The 24204-nt window shown below is 40.1% G+C and overlaps 1 protein-coding gene across 3 annotated transcripts in view; it reads left to right on the forward strand.

The window, feature by feature from the left end:
• Positions 1-24204, forward strand: part of mast4 (microtubule associated serine/threonine kinase family member 4) — a 91941-nt gene that overhangs the window by 61406 nt on the left and 6331 nt on the right. The window contains exons 5-28 of one of the 3 annotated variants that reach the window (XM_061081767.1): positions 1453-1541; positions 5397-5466; positions 6585-6663; positions 8614-8768; positions 8859-8934; positions 9029-9238; positions 9507-9608; positions 10375-10507; positions 11719-11780; positions 11902-11993; positions 12253-12461; positions 12559-12697; positions 13522-13654; positions 13750-13915; positions 15477-15578; positions 16226-16348; positions 16672-16781; positions 17454-17575; positions 18853-19067; positions 20798-20998; positions 21418-21644; positions 22036-22158; positions 23126-23262; positions 23923-24107. In XM_061081767.1, the coding sequence (XP_060937750.1) occupies positions 1453-1541; positions 5397-5466; positions 6585-6663; positions 8614-8768; positions 8859-8934; positions 9029-9238; positions 9507-9608; positions 10375-10507; positions 11719-11780; positions 11902-11993; positions 12253-12461; positions 12559-12697; positions 13522-13654; positions 13750-13915; positions 15477-15578; positions 16226-16348; positions 16672-16781; positions 17454-17575; positions 18853-19067; positions 20798-20998; positions 21418-21644; positions 22036-22158; positions 23126-23262; positions 23923-24107 (3260 nt within the window). The remainder of the gene's footprint in view (positions 1-1452; positions 1542-5396; positions 5467-6584; positions 6664-8613; positions 8769-8858; positions 8935-9028; positions 9239-9506; positions 9609-10374; positions 10508-11718; positions 11781-11901; positions 11994-12252; positions 12462-12558; positions 12698-13521; positions 13655-13749; positions 13916-15476; positions 15579-16225; positions 16349-16671; positions 16782-17453; positions 17576-18852; positions 19068-20797; positions 20999-21417; positions 21645-22035; positions 22159-23125; positions 23263-23922; positions 24108-24204) is intronic. The other 2 variants (XM_061081781.1, XM_061081773.1) reach the window with 2 other exon arrangements.

Genomic DNA, 24204 nt, shown 5'->3' on the forward strand with positions numbered 1-24204 from the left:
AATATGCATGCAGAGTAAGCATTAATAAACAGCTTGGTCTTCAGGGCTATAAAACAAACTCTAAGATTAGATTTTTTTCCTGACACGACCGATTTGTGTATTCGTCTGTGAAATTTCCACACAGCAGGACTGTTAGCACTGCAAATGGAGCATCTATAAGACCTCAGGACAGGGTCAAATGTTTATTTTAATTCATATCTATTGGTGAAATGATGTTCTTTTTTACATTAATTTTCGTGAGGATGAAGGATTTGCACACGATGATTTTAAGCGGATTAGTTTACCAAACACAGGGGTGATACTGATACTAGTGACTGTAAATGCAGCAGTTTTTATGATCTGAAAAATCAAATATATTTCACCTATCAGAGCTCATATGTGTTACCACTGTGTAATGTTTGTAATTATCACTTTGTGAAATGTGCACCTCTGGCTGGCAGGCCTTGTGCATGCGATCATTGTGTGTGATTAGTGCTGCAGCGCACACACACAGGAGAGCTGAAAATGGGACTGACACTTTCTCTCTCACTCTCTCCCACATGGGAGTGTTGTTATGTATCGCTGTCGCTGGAGTAAAGGACTCAATCCTGTCACCATTCAGCATTTTGTTCTTGCTTTTCCTATAATGCTCTCACAGCCCCTGGCTCCAATATTCAAACCCTGGATAAAAACTATGGTATACATTCGTATTTATGTTGTTCATAATATGCACAGGATAGAAATTACTACAGAGCAGCATTTTAAATATTCAGTTGGAATTGGTTCAGATCGCTGAGGAGGTTATTTAAGCGGATGTCACTGAGTCTCTGACCTTGAAGTGAATTCATATTCTTGAGGCTTTTTTCGTTTCCACTGACACTCTCTAATTTCAGAGTATAAACCTATGACTAATTTTGACATTGAACGCAGTCTGCATTTTTGTCAAAAATATTTCATTTTTCTCTCGAGGTCAAAAACTGGGCTTCATTTATGAGTCACATGTTACTGAGCACAGTGGCTCCTCGTGAGTCACAGCCCTGTATTAACATGACCAGCAAACATAAAGGATTCTGTAGGATTCATCTTCCGAGGAAGGCAATCATTGGACTGTTAAGATATTTTATCATGGACCACATTTGTGGAGTGACCTACATTTCCATCAAGTCGTCACAACAATATGGACATTTTCAAAATGGAATTCAAACCACATCAATTCAGAGAGAGGGTCAGTGCAGTCAAATCACTGGTATTTAAATTGTATCATTAATAAACCGTAGCTATTTTGGTGCTTCTGAAATTTAAATGATCATGGCCTTTCTTTGCTTCCACTGGCTTTGCTGGTTCTATAATCCCTATGTATTTTAAAAAGATTTCCTGAAACTAAGCCTGCCTTACCAGGGTCCAGTAAATGCATTTGTGCTAAGTACTTCCTTTGTCTATTGTCTTGACTAATATCTGCCTCTGGTTTTACAGCTGCAGAACGAGCAACAGAAAAAGCCTGATAGGAAGCGGTCAGTCCTCAGGTTTACCACGACCTCACTCACCTCTCTCATCCCTTACAGGTAAGGATATGTACAGTGCAAACTAATGTGTTTTATCTATGTTTCTTTGTTGAAGAGATACCAACGTGATACACTCTATTAAAGGAGAAATAAACATACACAATTTGGCCACTGTCTGACCTTAACAACATAGGATACAGACTTGGATGTCTGGTGCAGAAAGCAAAGGACTAAACAGTTATCATAAAATATTTATTGTCCTTCCTGTTCGGGGTCAGCTCTGTAGTGTTTGGGTGAGAATTTAACTGTTTGGTTGCGAGGCAAAAGGCAGTGATTGTGCTGGGTGAGGAAGTGGTGGCCTGCAGAGAGGAAATGCACAGGAGCAGAGGCAGGGGAGGCCTCATTTACCACAGGGCGTTTTATTTCCTGGCATTGGTCACGGTAGCAGGGGGCTATGTCCGAGTGTATAGTCTGTATTTCAAGCTAACGAAAGTGCTCAGTGTGTAAAGATGGACTCGGAGTCAGATAGGCACAGGGTCATCTCTAACGAATGTGTTCCGGCTTGGGATGACCTAACATTGTGGCTCAGACGTAATATCAGTACCAAAGGTAAGAAAAACCTCCTTGTACATTCCTGTCATGTACAATAATTGAGCAGGTCTCTATATACTGTAGATCTGATCTTTTTCTTCCATGTAGTTGTGTAGGAGATCAAACCTTTGTAATTCTGTAATGTAATTTGAACAGCATTATGTTTAACCACATTTCATGTTGTTCCACTCAGACAAAGTCAGAGAAGATGACGTGTAGTCTCTGTTAAGGTGCCGTCAAACTCCCATAGGAGGAGGTTATCCTGTGTAATTGGCTGTAATCAAGATAACGGTGCAATTAAATGGGTGATCACTAACAAGATTCAGTGGCTCCATCATTGTTCCCCAGAAAGGAATAGGCCCCGTCTTTATCATAACAGGAGGTGGTGGTATTGTAGCTTGTGGTTAATTAACTGTTTGGTCCACCCCTTAGTGAGGGATGTAATTATGCCTGATTAATACTGGACCATAGGTTTGTTTTTACACTAAGGATGTGAAACACAAAAGCTAATTGGTGCCCTACAGATAGTCCCTGCAGTATAATACGTTCAGTGGCCTGAAGCCTCTGTTTTTAACTAAAAATTAACTAATGTAGGTAAAGAAGCATGCTTATTTATTAGGGGAAATAGTGTAGATACTGTAAGTGGAATTAATCCTCTTCAAACCATAAATATCTTATTATCTTACTTTCAGACATGCACTTATTCACGTTAACCTTATATGTCATATCTGAATAAGCGTATGAGTCTTTTCTTTCTTTTTTTTTTACAAAATCAACTTCGTAGTATTTCCATAACAGTGTGAACATGTCACAAGATATAAGCTGTAGCAGCACAAGGTAAAACATACGGACAGAACGAGAAACGTGTGTCTGATGATGTTGACACTTTTAAAATCATTTTAAAACAATGATCTCATCTTTTAGGCCTAAAGAAATCAACACATTAAACTATTATTAAACACCTTCCAACCATAAAAATACGTTTTTATTGACCAGCAGTGTCTGGATTGATAAATAAATGATTGAATCCAGGAAACACATAACAGTCTCAACTCAACATCTCGTCATTCAATGCTTATGCACGTGGCATTTATTTAGCAGGCAGCAAAGTCTGCTCTTTGATAAAATTAGGAAAATTATATGAAAATTTTATTCCCTGTGTGAAGAGGAAGCGAACGTCCACTAGTTTGAATAAGTTCGAAAAACATTCAGTGATGCAGACTGTAAACAACACACACTCTTCATCACAGTGTTCACACATCGCTTTTCTCTCTGTGCCAAATAACATACAGGCACCTGGATTTCCATAAATGTGTTGTTATGTTCGATTGAAGCTATTAATCTGACCAAAAGCTTTCACTGTAACCAACAGGAGAACCTAGCAACGGTGTGTATAACACTTCAGAGAAAATACTGCCTTCTTAAAGCTGTCAAACAGTCAAGATCCCGCAATGTGTCCAGTGCAAGAGCCCAAATCCTCCTAGATGCTGCTATAACATGCAGGATTGGCTGCTACAATGCATGTTTCTGTGGCCTAAACATGACGACAACAAGAGGCCTTCACTTGATCCAAAACACAGCCGCCAGAGTCCTTAACAAGATCTAAGAGATTTTGTCGTGTCACATCTGAGCTCATGTCTACCAACAGTGTTGCCAACTCTCACCAGACAAATAAGCAACCACACATTCAAAATCAAGCTCAATAATACTAATAATAAATGTACAAAGATCTTCCTAACAAGCAACCATATTTCTTGAAAACAAGCCCAAAATCCTCTGACATTTTTTTATTTTAAAGAAACACAAATTCACATTTTTGGCAGACCTGGCAATTCTGGCTTCCAATACAAGCAATGGCTTGAGTTCCAACCCTGCAGACTTAAAAGTTTTAAAATGGATTGGCAGCTCTGTTATTATTTTAACAGTCCTACCTGCATGTTTGGGATTCTGACTGTGTGCGGTATATACGTATGTGAACTTTCAGAGTCTGATGTTAGATTTTAACCTTCTAAATGCGCAGAGGCTCTTTGCGTGACGTGCAGTTTAAATAAACCTGACGTTGAACTGCACATAAAGGTCCTGCCTTGTTTCTTGAGCACATTTTTCGAGCAACATCAAGGCAGGTTTGATAAGATATCTATGTCAGCCCTCTCCAGGTTTATCACACTTGCAAAGCAAATCACTGCCTCTCAGAAGTAGAAGAAGCAGAAGAATATTCAACTACGCTGTACGCTGACATCAGGCGTCACTTGTTTGACATTCAGACACAGTTTTGCACAACAAATTGGTCCCTGCATACTGTTTTGTAATTACTGCCAGTAAGGTAGGATAAGAGATATGAGGATATAGATGACATCTGACTTGAAGCCAAACAGTCTGCCTGCGTGCCTGCAAAAATTCCATAACAATGTGCAATGAGTGAAGATGTTGTTTATGAACATGATACTTTGGAATGAGCTGGGGATGTATTTAGTTTGCCCGGCTGCTGACCTAGTTTCAAACACTCATGAAAGTAGTTCACTGTAGTATTTATTACTGTAACACATCAGACAGCAACTGTTGACTGAACCTACTTTACTTACTTCTATTCAGTATTCTCATGTAAAGCATGGTTAATGTTGAGGTTGATTAGAGACAGATTAAAGTATGGTTGAGATGTAAAAATCCTCTACTCCATCCGCCCACTAACCTCACATATGTCCGACTGTCTCTATGTGGAATACTTCTCTCACTTTATCGGCTTCACACCTGGCATGTGTATTGTCAATTTTTAGTAAACTGAAAATCTTTGGCTTTTGGGCTTTTTCATTTGCAAACCGAACATTTTGATGGCGTCCCCCAAAGCTTTGAAAAATTATAGCAATCACGCAGGCCAAACAATAATTAAATTTGTAAATTACAAATAGATAGTTGTGGAACAGACTGCCACTAGATATCAGAGAAGCTAGTTCGGTGAATGTCTTTAAAAATGTCCTTTTCTTTTCACGGTCATTTTAACATTCTTAAAAATCTGCTCCCTTCTTTATTACATTTTAACATTTGTATCTATATTATATGTAAAGCACTTTGAGCTGCATTTCTTGTATGAAAGGTACTATACAAATACAGTTTATTATCACCTGAACTGCAATAACAAAATTATAATACAGAGTTTTTATCTTTCATGGAATATCAACTTTTAAAAAATTGACTGTACAATGTGCGGTTTGCTGTCAATCTGTATGTTTTTGCCGCAATTGGATTGGAATCCAGTGTTGTTGACTTTTTTGCATAAAGTTTGTTTTCCTTTTTAATTTATTTTTTACTTTCTTTTTTCTCTTGTAGGAACAAGCCCGCAAGACAGTCCTAGAAATTTCTCCCCGAGTGCCTCTGCTCATTTTTCCTTTGCACGAAGGTAACACACATACTCAGTTTACAGCACAGACTGTATATAAAGATGGACGACATCACTGCTCCCCAAAAGGAAAGCAGGTCATGATCCTGCCTCCTCCATGTTAGTGGATGGGACATGGACCAAACTAAAAAGTCAAAGTACACGTCAAATACATGTTTCTTAAATAATAATGTGTCCAAGTGCACATTTTTAGAATAAGTTTGGTTTTAGTTGTTATTTGATGGTTTTAAAATGGGGTAAAACATCATGACTAACAGCTGAGACTGACACTATCATCAGGACCGTGCCACTGCAGCTCCATCGTCTGACTGCTACTGCACAGACTCTGGCTCCAAATAATGTCCTCTGTACAAGATGACAGTTTTCGTATCCAGGATATTTTGGCTTCCTTTCTGGATAGTTGGAGGAAGAGTCGTCCATCTTTATTCACAGTCTATGATTTACTGCTACAAAATTGGCCAGTAAAGACATTGATAATGTTTCAGCCACTATTTTCTCTAAGTTTAGATATTCAGCTTTGTTAGTCTGTTTATGTTTTCAAAAACTATTGATTTATACACAATATTTCTCACCATAATGTTATTGTGTATTTTTATTACAACCCACAGTCATTGCCACAGAGCAGACAGGTAACTTCATATTAGCTTTTGTATTTTCATTTCCCCACATTTGTGAAGTACATGTTAGAGTTCATACCCCATTCTTCATAAGTTGTTAGAGCTGAACTCTGAAATTGTTTTAAGTCATTTTTGCATCAAGTTTCAGTTTAACATTTAGTCGCTTTATTTGTTTCTCTATCTTATGCTTTTCTCTGAAGCACATTGTTAAGACTTTATTTGGAACAATAGCAGAGACAGAGCATTGTTCATCTTTAACCATCTGATCATTAGGACTGTTGAAATGATGTCAAATGTTTTACCTACAAACATGGAAATGTGACATCTACAGTTTCTAAAGACAATTTAGCTGAATTGTCTTTGAACTAAGACACATTCTCATCACTGACCGTCACTCTAAGTTACTGGACATGTGTGTTTTGATTCATTGTTTGTCTATCAATTCAGTGTTGGATTAGGAAGTGCGACAGTTAACTGTTTTTCTTTGCTGTTGTGTGACAGGACTGATGGTCGCCGCTGGTCTTTGGCCTCCCTCCCATCCTCTGGATATGGAACCAACACGCCCAGCTCCACTGTCTCTGTAAGTATCATACTTCCATCCACTCTGACGCAACTGATCAGACAGTAAAGACGATCAAACATATCTGTAAGATCCAGTAGATTTGAGGATTCATTCTGACCAATGTTTTGATTATTTAAATTAAATTAAACTATAGGTCTTTATTTAGCTGTCATACATATAACTCAATAATACAACTTCTTGTCCTGGTATGATGTTCCCAAAGACTTTCAGAGAGGTCTTTTCACCGTCCGTCATTTAGACGAATCAACACCTGTCTAGTATTGATGTGGGGCACCTGTTTATGTAGTAAAAAGATGTGCTTCTGTTCATACAAACTGTCGTGCAAAGACCGAGCATACTAATGAGGAAATATCCAGGATTTCTCAGTTGTTGTTTTGCCATCTCATTAAGTTATAATTGCCTCACTGCAACTGAAACGACAGTGAAAGTTTGAAGTTTGAAAGTTTGTCTGTTGGTTAGTGTCATTACACAAAACCCCTAGTCAGATTACTACAAAAATGGTAAGGATGTGGTCAGGAAAGAACCTGTTGAATTTTGTGAGGATCCAGATCAGAACCAAATTTGTATCTCTTTTTTACATTGATATTATCAAAATTATTCAGAATTTCTCTAGAAGAGATCTTTATAAGATGTATCAGATGTCAATACATGTACAGAATATGCAATATGTTGATAAAGTGGCCAATCAGCCTTGTGATGAATTGTGCTCTCCGGGTTCCCTTATAGTTTCTATGAAGAACTAAAGAAAGAGTGAAGATAAAAAGACTTGAATGTGCAACTCAGCTTTTCTCATGTTTGCTCTTTTCACACGAGACTGGATCACTCTAGTGATTAGTCTTCTCTGAGGATGCATATGGAGAGTCTTTGTGTACAAACACTCTGTAAGAGGGCCAAAAGATTTGCTGTAGAGAAAACATGGCTTACAAGCAGGCACACGAACAAACACAAACACCCACAACCCCCCTTCATCTCTGTCTCTTATTGTGTCTACTTCCTCTGTCTCTGCATCTCTCTCTCTCTCTCTAGCTCTACAACTTCGAAAAGAAAACAATTGTATTCAAATATATCAGCTTATTCAGTTTAGGAAGCAGACACAGCCTGCTATACACAGTTGTGCACACACTGACAACACATGTACTGGATTTACAGATTGCGTCTTTGTTTTGTCTGGTGTCTGGACAAGAATTACATTTCCTGCCATTCACCCCGTCTATCGAAGGAAACATGTTGTTGCTCTGGTAAAATATCTCTCATATCTCCCATGAGTCAAGTTCTATAAGAAGCATTACTGGTGAGTCAGGCTCATAGTTGAGTCATGCAGCACAACGGTTTCTTAAACACACTGTTAATGTGAGGCAGACATTAGAGTTAGCAGGGTTGGATGAAGAGATTGATAGCATCTTACAACTTCTGATTTCCCCAGCGTTTCACCCGCTATATTCTAAATTTGTCTTGCCACAGCTTCATAATGAACCCCAACATTTTTACATTTCTCATAATAATATAAGAGATCTCTAACATGGTATTTTGCTCAGTTGCTGCATTGTTTAGCTGTGTGGAGCTCTAATTGCAACGTAACCCGCAAGTGGCTTGCAACGCAGTTCTCTCTCATGCAGGAACTTGTCTTTCACTCAGGGTCACACATTGGGGAATGTAGCAGTGGTGGACTGCCATTGCTGTCCGAGTGACAGGGACAAACTTCCAGACTCTGGCTGTACCTTCATATTTTATGAGCAGATATTTTAGCTGTATCAATCTTCTCATCAAACCCTTTGCAAGAAAACTACAACCCATATTTCCCAAAATGTAGATTTGACAGTTCCCCGAGGGAAACTGCCAAAATACAGGATTGCCCTTTTTGTTTGTCTTTTCTTTTTTGATCCATGTAAAACTACCATCTCCTTCTTTTTTCTTTTCATGTTGAATATATATTTGTTTCATTTCCAGTCATCCTGTTCATCACAGGAGAAGCTGCACCAGCTGCCCTTCCAGCCTACACCCGATGAACTGCACTTCCTCTCCAGGCACTTCTGCACTGAGAGCATCACCGGGGACGAATGCCGCAGAGCGACAGCAATGCGACCCCGCTCACGCAGTCTCAGGTTTTAATTCACTTCTGCAAATGTAACATTATATTCATTTTGTAATACACACCACTGGAGACACTGATTCTGTTCTAATTTATTTTTCAGCCCGGGAAGATCTCCATCATGTTACGACCATGAGATTATTATGATGAATCACGTCTACAAGGAGCGGTTTCCTAAGGTAAAGGTTCACAATAATTTATATATAATAATATATTATAGTAAGTACATTATCTAATGCTTTATCAAACGTACACCTCCCCTTCTTACTGCAGGCCACAGCTCAGATGGAGGAAAGGATTCAGGATATCATCCGCAGCAACTCTCCAGAGAGCGTCCTCCCTTTGGCAGATGGCGTGCTTGGCTTTGCCCACCACCAGATAATTGAGCTGGCCCGTGACTGTCTGGAGAAGAGCCGGCTTGGACTCATCACCTCCAGCTACTTCTGCGAACTCACTGACAAACTGGAGAGGCTTGTTGTGGAGGTGAGCACGTCTTCAGAAATCAGATGTTTTTGGAATCAACATGCCTATACTATAGAAAGTCTTGTGCAAACAGTGTTAATGAAGTGTTCCTTCAGTTTAGTTATTGGGAAATTACCTAGGGTTGTTTAGTGTTGTTCAGTGGAAGCAGATGATGAACATAAACCGGGGTTAAGGAGAACCATGCTGCCTTTTGACTGCACCTTACTTTGACCAGGCCACCATAACATGTCAAATACTGAGGTGTTGTATCTTCTCTGGTCGTATGTAGTCCACAGAAAGATCAGACAGCGACGAGGTAAACTTCATCCGAGAGCTGGCGAAGAAGATCCTCATCGTCATTGCCAGACCTGCTCGGTTGCTGGAATGTCTGGTACGTGTCATATCACTCAACTGCCCTTGAAACTTTTGTTAATATTTTCTGTTATTTGAAGCAATTAAGGCTACATCTACACAACAACGTTTTATTGTTAAAAGATATCATCAATGGAGAAATCTGAAAATGAAACTGACATTTGGAAACAATTATGGACTCAACTGTATTAGCTTCCTTGTTGCTTCTGAAATGTTCTAACTCGTCGTTGGTCAAAGAAAATAAACTCCTTGTTGTAACTAAGCAACCTACTCAAGAGACATTCTGCTTCCTGTGTACACTGGCACACAGTGTACAAGAAAGGTCACCGTGATATGCATTTTCAGGTGTGTTAGCATTATTATTATTATTATTAGTTTGTAGACAACCTGCTTAATAAACATACAGCAGCAATAGATTTTAAAGTTCATGACAACAAGGTATCAAATGATTGTAATGTCACCACCTGCAGCTTTTTCCAATTTTATAGAGTTTAATACTGAGTTTTACTTTATTGCCCTCACTGTGCACGAGCTGCTCAGGAGAAAACGACAGATAGACAAATAGAGCATTTAGCAGATTTTTCCCTCGGGAGGAGATAACAACCAAAAACTAAGATAATTGAGGGTAAATGTGGGATTGACACTAGTCCGATAGCCAGAAACACGACTTCAAATGACATATTTGTTGCTGAGCTCCATTAAATGTTGCATTGTCTACTTGAACAACGCATGTTCATAGCAGAATATACTAAAGTGTGCTGCTGCTGCTGCTGTTGTGTCTTCAGGAGTTTGACCCAGAGGAGTTTTACCACCTTTTGGAGGCTGCAGAGGGGCACGCCAAAGAGGGCCAGGGCATCAAAACAGACATCCCGCGTTACATCATCAGTCAGCTGGGACTCACACGAGATCCACTGGAAGGTACAGGAGAATTAACGAAAGTGCTCTTATATATCCACAGAAGTATTTCTGTATCTTTCATCAACAATAACTTGTCAACCATTTATTAAATATGATCAAATTGAATACTGTTTAGATTAAGCTGTTTAGAAATGAAGGAATTCAGCTGAGGGAACTAAAAGACAAAAGATATTCTTGGCTAATGTCCTGTACAGAACATTCTGTCTTTTAATGGCCCTCTGTCTCACCAGATTCAGTAACCAACAACATTCATTACGACTAATTAGAAAGGAATGGCCTCCCCACAGACCTTATACAGATCCACACAGGCTGGCTCATCAGCCAGCGTCTCCATTCATTTCCCCCGAGTGTCTCCCGTGTTCCGTTTGCCCGATGCCTTGTGTGCCTGAAGCAAACCTACAAGGAAGGACAGATGTTAAATAGCAGTGGAAATGTGTTTACAGGCTCTTAGGGGACAGGGCACACAGCCCCCTGTGAAATTACACACATGGACTTTGGCATGGTTGCACACAAACACACAGAGGGGGCAAAAAACTTGAAAAATGTAAGGTGGTTTATAATGAGCACTTGTGCTGGAGTGGTGGTTTTCAAAATGAGTGTTAGACATGTGTTTTTGTCGCCACATCTGATTTCCACCTCATTTATTCTCAATTCAGATTACATTGGAGTCAGCACCCCAGGCTTAATAGGTGAATAAAGGCTAAAGTTTGCTGTGTTTATACTTCCTGATTCCTCAGCATTTAGTTTCTTTTGTCTGTGCTGCACAAAACTGTTAGAATCCCATGTGGTGATGGTTCCCGTTGAACCTGGTTCGAACAAACACGTTTTCTCAGACTTGGTCAGATTCGGACAGAAAATTGCCCTCTGACTCACACTATACTGGAAAACATCATAGCTCATGGTCATTTATTTGTATTCATTTTTTTTTTTTTAATTCTCCTTATTTAGAATATTTTTAATTGTCTTTCATTTGGTAAATTGTTTTTAATCTATTATTTGTGTTACCAATATTCTCATAATTGTTATTCCTCATCTGCATTAGTCTTTTTGGTTTCCTTTCAACTTTACATATTTACTTTGTTATTATCAACTTCTCTTTCCTCTGCATAACATTTAAATTTAATTTTACATACATGCTGTAAAAATAAAATTTGAGAGATTTATTTATATATTGCATCTGTAGATTTTTATTTGTTATGTTTTCTCCATAGAAATTGCTCAGCTGACCAGCTGTGACAGTGGGATTGCTGAAACCCCAGAAACAGACGACTCTGTGAGTACTCAGAAATTGATTGTTGTATTGATCTCCTCCATCTTTTCTACAGGGGTAACAGTGAAATACAGATTTTATCTTTTTGATTTGTTTTAATGTGTGTGCCTCTTGCTGCCCTCAGTGTGGGAGCCTGAGCACAGCCTTGCGGACACGGAGAAAACCCTGTGAATTGGACTTTGAGATGACAAAACTCATCAGCAATGGTGCCTATGGGTAAAGACATTTTATTTTATAGAAGATAATCTAAGTGTCTAGTAGATGAAATGTTATTCAGACAAACAAGCATTCCCTTCAGACTTTTGTTATCTTTAGCTTTTTCTTTTTTTATGTATCTCCCTTTTATGTTTCTTTTCCCCCTGTTTCCTCTATATGATACTGACACTGCCAAACGAAACAGATCTGAAAATTCATTATTTGTTGTAGTTTTAATCGGTTCTTTCCCCATCTGACTTGTAAACTGTTCTTTTCTCAGAGCGGTTTATCTGGTTCGGCACAAGGAATCTAAGCAGCGCTTTGCCATGAAAAAGATCAACAAGCAGAACCTGATTTTGAGGAACCAGATACAACAGGCCTTTGTGGAAAGAGACATCCTCACCTTTGCTGAGAACCCATTTGTAGTGTCCATGTACTGCTCTTTTGAGACTCGCCGGCACCTGTGCATGGTTATGGAATATGTGGAAGGTCAGCATCTATGTTTTTCACTGCACAGTGCTGCTGCTGAAAGCAATTTACTCTAATCTCCAGGACATCTGTAACTTCACTCCATTGATCTTTACAGGGGGAGACTGTGCCACCCTTTTGAAGAACATGGGTCCTCTGCCTGTGGACATGGCCAGGATGTACTTTGCAGAGACTGTGCTGGCTCTGGAGTATCTGCACAACTATGGCATTGTCCACCGGGACCTAAAACCAGACAAGTGAGAATTCACAGATTTTTAACACTACAATGAAAATAGAAATGTTTATATTCTTAGTCTCTGACAACATGACTGCATCTTAACTCTTAAAGGATCTTGAGGGAAAAGTATTTGTTGCACAGCTGTCACTCTGGGGAGGAGGCTGCAGCGTCTTTCTCTCGTACACACACTTTAAGTTTGAGATTATTACAAAATTAAGGAAAAGGAAGTTTGGAAACGATGACATCACTCACGTGCCCACTGTTCTTATGGTTAGAGAGCACGTGTTAGACAGAGTCGTTGATTTTTCCAGTTTCTCTCTGATTGGCATAAAATTTGGCAAAATCAACCACAATTACAATAAAGTCTAATAACTTTGATAAACTTATAACCTTCAATGAGTTTCATCATAAAGTAAAAAGGTCTTCCTGACCAGCACAGCCTATTCCATCAGATTCAACTGTTCTTTGTGTTAAGCACTAATTAGGAAAAACTTGAGGATGTTAGCATTCCGATGTTAGCATCTGTTAACAGCACTGTGCCTAAGTGAAGCATCACAAAGCTGATCTTCTGCCATAGATTCAAAGTCTTAAGTTAATTGTTAAGCTTGAGTCTTACACTGGAAGCAGGTTCGGCCCCAACCTGGCCCTGTACTGCTTGTCTTCACTATTCTCTCTTTAAATTTCAATTAAGACAAAATGCTAAAAGTATCTTAAAAAGATAGAGCAAGACAACTGATAATTACTGGTTGTGACAGTGAGTATGATTTCAACATTTTATTGTGACATTTTAACTAATTTCTTTGCTTCCTTTCCTCCTCTTCCTCTTGTCTCTCTTCGTCACAGTTTGCTGGTTACATCGATGGGCCACATCAAGCTCACAGATTTTGGGTTGTCTAAAGTTGGGCTGATGAACATGACCACTAACCTGTATGAGGGACATATAGAGAAAGATGCCAGAGAGTTCTCTGACAAGCAGGTACATCTTATTTAACTGAAGAGATGGACAGTGTGATCATTTACAAACCTCATCATGTTAATAATACGTCTTTGTACTGTTTGTATTCTCTACAGGTGTGTGGAACACCTGAATACATTGCTCCTGAGGTGATCCTGAGACAAGGCTATGGGAAGCCAGTGGACTGGTGGGCGATGGGAATCATCCTCTACGAGTTCCTCGTGGGGTGTGTGCCTTTTTTTGGAGACACGCCGGAGGAGCTGTTTGGACAGGTCATCAGCGGTCAGTGTTAAATCTTCCTCTTTTTCTTTTCTGTGAAATTTTTTAATATATTTGGCCGCTGCTCAAGCCTTACTAATGTTGTGTGATCCCAGGCCAGTGCCATCATCAAGCCTTTGAAGCAAACTGCTAATTTCTGCCAGTAAATTAAGCGATGCCTACTTCTTCATCTTCTGTGATGTTTATATTTAAAGATGAAAATAAACTATTTTATTTATGTTAGTTATGTTATATAATACAGACTTTAACAGGATATTTTCTGCTGCAAGAGTTGATTTAGGCAAAGTATCACAGCATCTGGCACAGATATTCTGTTGAGCACATCAGGAGAAATTCCCAAACCTCACGTAGGTATGAATTAAACATTTGACCACATTGAATTAGTTACTGTATATTTCTCAATTCATCAAAGACTGAAATTTCCCTGTGGGCCACAAGAAAACAGATGGCACTAAGTGATTTAGCTTGACTTTAGACCACAAGTTTTTATATTATGATGATGTTAGTCATGTTACTTTGTTCTCTTGTTGTCCCCTCGTGACAGCGGTGTGGAGAAAACCTTTATCTTGAAAATAGGAGCTTTTGTCTTGTCAGCGGTGCAGCTCAGATGAATTGTTTTATAACGGCCTCTATCTGTGCCATGGAAATGAATGGCATGCCATGACTGATTTGGTATTCCCTCAATCAAACTGCACCAAGCCTCTGAGAGTGACTGTTAATTAAAGGGGCCTGCACACGCTGAATGCATGCCACCGTGGCCTTGGGCCTCACATACATATTCATAGCTCCCCTCCGAAATTTGATTAAAATGGGGGACAAACGGTGCACAGAGCTGACAATCAGCATGGCACAGACGGGCTCTGCTCCCCTTCTCATTGCTTAACTATGTGGCTTTTCCCTAATAGCTTGAGCACATGTAAATCATCTCACTCAACATTATGCTTACAGCCTACCAGCTTTGATTTGACTCTGCTGGTGAAACTGTTTTGAAGTGAGTGTTGCAGTCGTCATCAGGAAAATGTACAAAACTAAAACATAAAATTGAATTTGTAGAATGAAAAAAGTCATTCTCAATTGTTGTCATCTTACATACATTTATGCTTATCATAATCTAATTGTTTTGAAGATTTCCCAATCCCAAGTGATAATTTATGCACAGACAGCATTTAGAACAGTTTTGCCCTTACTTTGTGTGCAGCAATACTATTTACTGTAGATATACATTTGTATGTTCCAACCTCGCTTTCATATCTACCTGAGTATCAGATAAGGAGGAGCAAATATTTTCCTATTTTTCAATGTGTGGGCAAAGTTATGGTCATGCTACCCCATTTCTTGTCTCCATGAAAATAAATAACAAAAACATTAAGGGGACTGTTGGCTCGTGGCAGAGGTATGAGCTCTACTGAGGGCCATTCTGGTTTAATGAGCAAAGGCATATTTACAATTTCGAGCTCCAAAACAAAATCATACAATTATATTAGAAACTGAGCTTCATGCGCTGCTTGTAATGTATGTGCAGCATTTATGATTCAAGCTGATTGCATGTGCTGTGTCTTTCCAGATGAGATTAACTGGCCTGAAGGAGAGGATTCTCCACCTCTGGACTCTCAGGAGCTCATCACCCTGCTGCTCAGACAGAACCCTCTGGATCGGATGGGCGCAGGTAAAAATAAAAACGCAAAGGACATGTGGCACAGCCAGTAACTCGGCTATGACTCGACAGGCCACCATCAATTTTCATGTGACCGTTAGCGCCACCTCAGCACCGCTCATTATTCCAAGTCACCAGGGAAGAAATTGAGGTCATCCAGCACCAGAGCGGTTTATCTTGTGGTCTCCTAACCTCCTCCTTTTGATCAATTGCAATTATTACCTTGCCAGTCCATGAATCTAGCTCCATGCATGAACAGGCAAAGTGTAAATCTGCAGACTATAAAAGTGGCCATGACCCGGGACAAAAGCTTTTAATCAGAGGGATGCATGTAGCCTGTGCACCATGCAGACAGCTGGACCTCCGTGTTCATCTAGAGCCCCCCTCGCCTGGCTGCCATTCACAAAGGCTCCCGCTATTCCACCAAAGGTCACAGGCAGGAAATTGTACTGCATAATTTATGGTCATGACATCGGTTTTGGCCTGCAGCCACGAGGGAAAAGGAAAACATAGCATAAGCATTTCCTCACCTCCTGTGTCCAACTGACAGAGTTCAATGTCAGTGCCCAGTGTTGTGTGTGTTTTCTTTCCTCACGAGCAAAATATGTCCTGAAAATTATATTAAAACTAGTAATAAATTGTATTTTTACCTTCTGCAGGTGGAGCTGCTGAAGTAAAGCAGCATCGTTTTTTCTACAACCTGGACTGGAACGGGCTGCTGAGGCAGAAGGCTGAGTTCATCCCTCAGCTGGAGTCTGAAGATGACACCAGCTATTTTGACAGTGAGTTACCTCACAAATCATAAAAGAGAAAGAACAAACACATTTTCTCAGAATCCTTTCAGGCAAGGTTTTGTCAATTTGTCAAGTTATTTTTGAGTCACCCAAAAAATAAATATAATTCATATCATGCCTGTCTAAGACACGCAGTGACTTAACTAAAAGCCTGAAAAGAAAGGGGGTGAAAATCGAGTAAAATAGCCTGAAGTTCAACGTCCTTATATTATAATTTCTTCAGCATAAATCACCTCCTGGCACTTAAAATAACCTGTAATAACTGAGTGCATGAAAAAAGATCTGAAATCTAAACTTCCCATCATTCCCAGCTCGCTCTGAGAGATACCATCACCTGGAGACAGAGGAAGAGGATACAAACGATGAAGACTTCAATGTGGAGCTGCGACAGTTCTCCTCCTGTTCTCACAGATTCTCGAAGGTGTGTCTAGTCTGACATTAACACGTTTGCATCATCATTACTGCCAAAGACGTTAGTGATGTAAATGAGTCATTGCCCTCATCTGCCTTGACCCTTTTCTCCTGGGTGAGAAAACATGAGCAATTGGTATTTCGTATGCAAATTCATGTCTCCCAGCTTCCCCTTTACCCCTACAGTGTTAAGCGTAGATTTCGGCTTTGCATATATTTTCCACTCGCAAATCAGATTTTTTTTTTTCTTTCCCCCTCTCTGATGTGGAACACAATGCACAATACAGTCATACAAGCCTGGAGTCGTTGTGCTGCATTGCAGTATGCTCCCCTCTCACATCAAAACAAAGCATTAGAGCGTGTCTCAAAAAGCATCATCTCAGAGGAGGTGAACCTCCTCCTCAGCTGCACCTGAACTCCATGTCTGTAGGACATGATACAGTCTCCATTGACACAGACAGTGCAGTGTTTCTGGTCACCCCTCAAATGCAAATGTTAACAGCCCCAGTCACGATTACTATTTCATTATGCATACAGGATAAGTACAATTACCATTCATCTTCGTAGCTTATTCCAAACCGGACAGTATGTTTCCAACCATCTGCATGTACATATATGTGTATGTGCTGCATTTATAACTTGCATGTACTAACTTGAGTCATTATTTCTGTGCGGTTGTCAGGTTTACAGCAGCCTGGATTTGTCTCGTGGGCACCTGGAGGAAAAGGGAGAGACGGAGGAGAAGAAGAGTGAGAGCCCACTGACTGTGGACTCTCCCAGCTGGACGCCAGACTTTGCTGAAATGTATGTTCACCTCCCTCTCTGCGTCAAGATTCATGGTAGAATCCAGAAACAACATACAGTGTGCAGTTGAGGTCATAACAACTCATTAGTGCAGGAGTACAATTTTACTGTTGTAAGCAGGGAAGGTTGAGCAAATTTTTATTATGGTATATATACAGGTAGGAAGATCTGTGAAGTGGTCAAGCCCCAGCAGATATATCTAAGTTGTGTTGTCATGAATAATGGGGAGAACACAAGAAACAAAGTTCTGATACATATACCTGTATATTGACTGATAAATAGGACTGATAAATAGGGATTATATTTCTTGTTATAACTCTTCAACATGCTTTTTCCACTTTAGTTTTAGTTTTGACTTACAGATCCATTTAGAACAGTGGAAAAGTTTGAGGCTTGACTTACGAACCCTAACCCTATGCACACTTTGTAATAACATCCCTCTTGAGAGATCAGATCACAAGTGGCCGGTGCTAAATATGTGTGTTCACACCTGGCGTTAAAATATGTCCTAAATGTGTCTCCTGTGACCACTTGTGATCGGATTTCACTTCCTCACACCACATGCAAATAAACACATATGTCCGTTGTATTAGTTAAAACCAATTTATGCTGTTTTGACCCAGACTGAGTTAACAGATGTGTCTGTGCGTCGGCATGAGAGGGAGGAGTCAGGAGGCGCTGAATAAATCATGTGCAGCTGCATTGAAGAAAGATTTCACCAATCTAAGAAAAGTATCAGTCATGAAGTTGTGTTCAGTATTGATATTTTGGCGATGGCCTCAAAAAAAATCAGCATATGGGCACAGATAAGAGTAAAAATAGGCTCAGTTTATTGTGAAAGTGTAGCGGCTCAGAGGACATCAGCTGAGTAGGAGGTCCTTCATATGTGGCCCGGGACGCATTCACACGCTATCTGATCTGAGTGCGTTCACACCTGTACTTAGAGCCGTCCACTTGTGATCGGATCAGAAAAACAACATGTTAATACCAGGTGTGTACGGACCTTGTTGTTGATGGTTCAAGCTGGAAAGTATCGTCAAAAAACAAAAATTTTGCCTCAGAGATAATTCAATATGAACAAATAACCTTTTCTTCTCTAAATTACATTAAAATGCTTGGAGGTCCACTAATATCAAAAAGTATACCTTCATTCAATCAAGCAGGAATTATATGAAGTTATTAAACAATTAAGAATAAGATTTCAGTATATTCAAATAAATTTCTTGCAAAGTATGAGGATCTTTTCATCTCATGAGAATCTTGTCTCCTTCGTTCAGGCCCTCCTTGTCCCACTCGACAGACACAGACAATATGATGCAGGGCCTCCGCACCAGCTTGCTGCCAAAGTTTGCCATCTCCGCCGAGAGTGAAGGAGATGAGACCTCAGGCATTGGTGACCCCAGCAAGACTTCCTTCTCCATCGGAGAGCTGCCACAAGATGAGCCTGATGTTACAACCCCAGGCAGCACCCACAGTGGAGCCACACTCTCAGGTACGAAATGACAATGTTTTGAAATCCGCAATATATTTCTCTGGGATTTTTGTACATGTGCATAGTTTCATTAAGTTATAAGGTGCCTGGGAAAACAAAGCACTACATATCTGTTTTTTATTGTTCTGTAGAGTCGGCTTGGCAACAACAAACTGATTATGATGATAATTATTTGATGAGGATGACTGAATGGCCTTCAGGGTTCGTACGGTCATGGAAAACCTGGAAAAGTCATGGAATTTTAAAATGTGTTTTTCCAGGCCTGGAAAAGTCATGGAAAAAAATAATTTCCCAAAAGTTTTGGAAAAGTCATGGAAATTTGTTATATTCTTATTTTCATGTCGTTCGTTTTAGGGATGGGCATAAATACTCGACTATTGATTAATTGATCATTAAGAATTTCATTGATGACATGTTTTCATCGATAAACTATTGCATGTTCGCTATGTGGCAGGAGGTCGGAATATCCGAGTTGCCCTGAACGCAGCACAGCGTGTCTGTTAGCAGCTGGAGGAAGCAGCCCGGAGTTAAGCCTCCGCTGCTCGGCTTCATGTCCGCACACGGACCCTCAGTCCACGCGGAGGGTAACCCGGACAGACCCGGGTCTGGGTGAGGGGTTCCGGGAGTGAGGGCGTTACAACGACCGGACTGAGAGGTCGAGAGCCGTCAGATCGAGCTAGCTCTCAGCGGCTAGCTGCTCTCTCAGCGTGGCTTAGGAGTTATTTACAAGTGTAACATTGAACGGATCCTGTTTAACTGCCACAAGAGTTGTTAATCTTGTAATAAAGATCTCAATGAGGAAACACGCTGTTTTTTCTATTTTCACTGCATTTTAATATAGGCTATAAATAGTGAATTTTAATATAAAAATATGAATGATTAATCGAAAAATCGATCGTTAATTCTTCCGACGATCGATTAAGACAATTTAATCGAATGCCCATCCCTAGTTCATTTACGCTGAGTTTAAATAATTCATACATTTTTAAAGAAATATGCTCAAAATATAAGCAGGCATACTTTGGTTTGTGTCATTTAAGGTGTGCTGTATGCCTTGGAATTCTCATTGTTAGTTTGAATACTACATTTTGTCACTTTTTCGCGTATACACCGAGATTTCACGCAATGTTCGGTCATGGAAATTTGGTTTAAAGTCATGGAAAAGTCATGGAAAAGTCATGGAAATCCATTGGTCAAAATGTGTATGAACCCTGGGCCTTGTTCTGTTACAACTGTGGACTAGTACTGATATATTCGATTTTGAAAAATATGCTTTGCTTGCATTCTCACTGACACTTGGAAAGAGAGGTCCTTGTTTGCAGAGTCTAATTGAAGCTCAGGCCAAAAGCTGATTAGCTTAGCTTACCTCCAGATCCAGGCTATCTTTTCCCTCTCTCCAGTCTTTGTGCTAAGCTGAAGCAGCTGTAGCTTTAAAGATATGAAAGTGGTATCAATCTTCTAATCAATCGCAACTCTGCAAGAGAGCAGTGTATTACCATAATGGCAAAAAATTGCTCAAAGAACTAGAATGTCACTCAGCACAGCACGTACCTCCGCCAAGGCCCAACAGTCGTCTCAAATTCAACTGCTCAGTATTTTGTAATCTACAAACAAACAGATAAACCAACAACAAACAAAGCAGAGGTTTAAACAAAACCTCCCTGGTGCTGTAATTGATCACTGATTAATGATAGACAAAGAAAAAATAAGTTTTTTTCTCTAATACTTAGGTAGCTTCTCAGAACATCTGGACCAGCTGACACCCAGAGGTGAAGATGTGATGAGCCCTGACTGTTCCAGTCATGCCTCCGCAGACCAGGTTGCTCAGAGCAACTCCCTGAGGCCGGAGAGCGCTGCAGAAAAGACCGGAGCTGTGGCTAAAGTCCCGAAATCTGTGTCAACTGGGACCCTCTCTCTGATGATCCCTGGAGGTAAGTGGAAGAACATGCGTCGACATACAAAAAGATATACATATTGACTGAAAAAGTATCTCCAATTTATTGAAGCTAAACTGTTAGATTAGAGAATCACAATAAGAGCATCAGGATGAAAGAGATGAAGCTAGACTACAGATGTGTGAAATTGACCCAACATGAATCCTGCTGTGAGTTCCATTTTACAGAGTGGCTGTGAGCTATTTGCAGAGTACAAGCTGCTGACAAGGGGAGTAAACAGGCATGGTAGGAGCAAGAAGCCTCGCTGGGAGAGAGAAAATCCCATTAGTGTCACCCACAGCAGGAGTAGAATGAACCCGGCTCATGAGCTTTATAGCATCACCTCACTGCTGACTTGAGGGCATTGATTAAATAAAAGAACCTGCTCAGGCGCTGATCATCTCTTATTCTTCTAGAAATCCTCGGGGTGTCTCCGCTGGCCAGCCCCCTGTCCCCTTACTCCCTCTCATCAGACCTGTCCTCACGAGACTCCTCTCCCAGCCGAGACTCCTCCCTCTGTACCACCAACCCACGGCAACCCATCATCATCCACAGCTCCGGGAAGAAGTTTGGCTTCACACTGAGGGCAATCCGGGTGTATGCCTGTGACGGTGACGTCTACACTGTCTATCACATGGTCTGGGTAAGGCCCACTTTAACCTGTACCGTTAATAGTCTAGTATACTGTAAGGGGCAGTTAAACCATGTACCAGGTCACAGTGTATATGTGATGTGTGATGTCCAGTTTCAGTCTCAATTAATAATCCTTTTTACACCAGAGAGGATTAAGAAACACATTCCATCAAATAAAAGGCTGTGAAGCACCAAATTTAAATGTCAGTCAACAGAACTCTGTGAATCACTTGTAAGTCTATATGGTTTGATATTTCCTTATCTCGTTTGTTTGTAGTGTGTCGGCGGGAATATGAAACAGATCAGAGCTGATCTAAACTGTATATCTTATTTTCCATGTTCTAAACAGAACTACAGTGACAAACCGATCATAATAAATGTCTCTTGTCTCTGTCGATCAGAATGTCGAGGACGCTGGAGCTGCACATAAAGCAGGACTTAAAGCTGGAGACCTCATTACTCATGTCAACGGAGAACCAGTCCACGGTCTGGTCCACACCGAAGTGGTGGAGCTCCTTCTCAAGGTAAATGAGAACATTACCTTTAACCTGCAGTTAGTCAATTATAAATAATACAATAAGTTCATGGCCTGAGATAGGAGTCAATTTTCCGTCCAGCATTAATGGAGCAGTGATGGTGACCAACTCTCCACGATAGGGGTCATCTACTAGGTTCTTTCTGCCACATTTTAAAAGCTTTCCTCCTCACCATCCTGTAAGAAGATGAACCTTCCTCGAGTGTTAACACCATGTCCTCGTTGTTAAGCTCTTGAGACCGACGGAGCCGATGACTGCAAAAAGGCTGATTTTTAAAATTTTCTCAGACAGTTCTCAATTCCTCGAAACACAAATACAAGAAAAAGTTATTAACTGTAAAACTTTCTGAATAATCACATAAAAGTGTTGAGCTGCACATGCATGAAACTAGAGCTGTATAACTCATCTCCTTCTGCCTAAGGCCATGAATTTCAACTAATACATTACACCTCAGGTAATAATGATATTCTTCCTGGTGGGTGGATAATAAAATTGATAATGTAATGTCAGAATTGAGTGTGGATCAGTTGAATTATCCAACCTATTAATGTAATAACCAGTTGCTCATACACTTTCACAATACTGGCGAGTTTGATGAGAATAATAGATGCTGAAGTTTTTTGTGGTAAAATTATTGAGTGTAGACTTTTATTTAAAAGGTTACAACCCAGTGATCAGTAGCTCTCTAGAAAGAGAACGAGGTCATTAACTAAGTCCAGAATTAACTGGAGTTGTTAGTCTAAAAAAACATCTTTGAACTTCAGGCAATACAATACTTACTATTAATAGATTGAGAGTTGGGTTTTGCATATTTACTATACACAATGTAATGCCTATTCTGACTGCTATCACAAATAACAGTTGAGTAGTTCTAGATCTCAATTTTGATCTTTAACAACACATGTGAAGGATATAAAGGGTCCGGTTGATTCACGGCTGTGTCCTTCCTTTTCAGAGTGGTAGTAAAGTAGCCATCTCCACAACCCCCTTCGAAAACACGTCAATAAAAACGGGTCCAGCCCGGAGGAACAGCCACAGAAGCAAGATGGTCAGATGTGCCAAGAAAACCAAGAAGGAGAAAACACCAGAAAGGTATAGAAATCATAACTCACAGATTCTTATTCTCTGTACAATAGATGTGCAGTTTCAAAATATAAACACACACTGTTGATGATGTCTAAATCTCCTGAACATGTGAGTCGTTTGTGTTTTGAACATGGAAACATCATCAGCCCAAAGTCTGAAGCTTGACTAAATTAACTGATATCTCAAATTCAATGAGGAAAATTATGCTGTGCTCTTACTTCTGTAAGCACTGGTGCATTGTAGAAAAACAAATTGTTTTAAAGAGGTGAGCAAATTATGGTGATCTCAGTGTCTAGATATTTGTTTCCTGTTGGCCTCTAGGGGGCAGATGGTGAACACTGAAGGAATCCTGGAGTTTGTGATTAGCCTGTAGGACCCTAACAGGTTGTTTTACTTCTGTAAAGAACTTAAAAGAACCTGGAAATGCAAATTCCATGTTCTACAAAATTTGAAAATACATAATATATATGTATCCAAAGAGCCTGTGCTCTGCATTAATGTTTGATGTAACAGCAAAATCTAAATTAGCACAACTTTATTGATTTTCTTATTAGCTCTACCTGAAATCCTTTTTAGTAACGGTTATTATATGTGGGTTTATTCTTTGATAAAAAAGGCGATCTTCAGTTTTTCAAAGTGAACTAATTTCTTTTTTTCTTTTTCCAGGCGTCGCTCCCTGTTCAGGCGTTTTGCCATGCAGCCCTCTCCTCTCCTGCACACAAGCCGCAGTTTCTCTTCTCTGAACCACTCTCTGTCATCCGGTGAGAGTCTCCCCGGCTCCCCCACCCACAGTCTCTCCCCTCGCTCCCCTACCGCTGCCCTCCACCCCACACCAGATTTCACCCAGTCAGGTGGAGATCTTAGCTTATTGTGATGAGCATGAATATTGTTATTTTTCCATATACTTTTCTTAATTACTGCTGTCCTCTGTTTTTATCCTTTTAAACC

The sequence above is a fragment of the Limanda limanda genome, chromosome 1 (genome assembly GCF_963576545.1).
Source record: "Limanda limanda chromosome 1, fLimLim1.1, whole genome shotgun sequence".
Lineage (NCBI taxonomy): Eukaryota > Metazoa > Chordata > Actinopteri > Pleuronectiformes > Pleuronectidae > Limanda > Limanda limanda.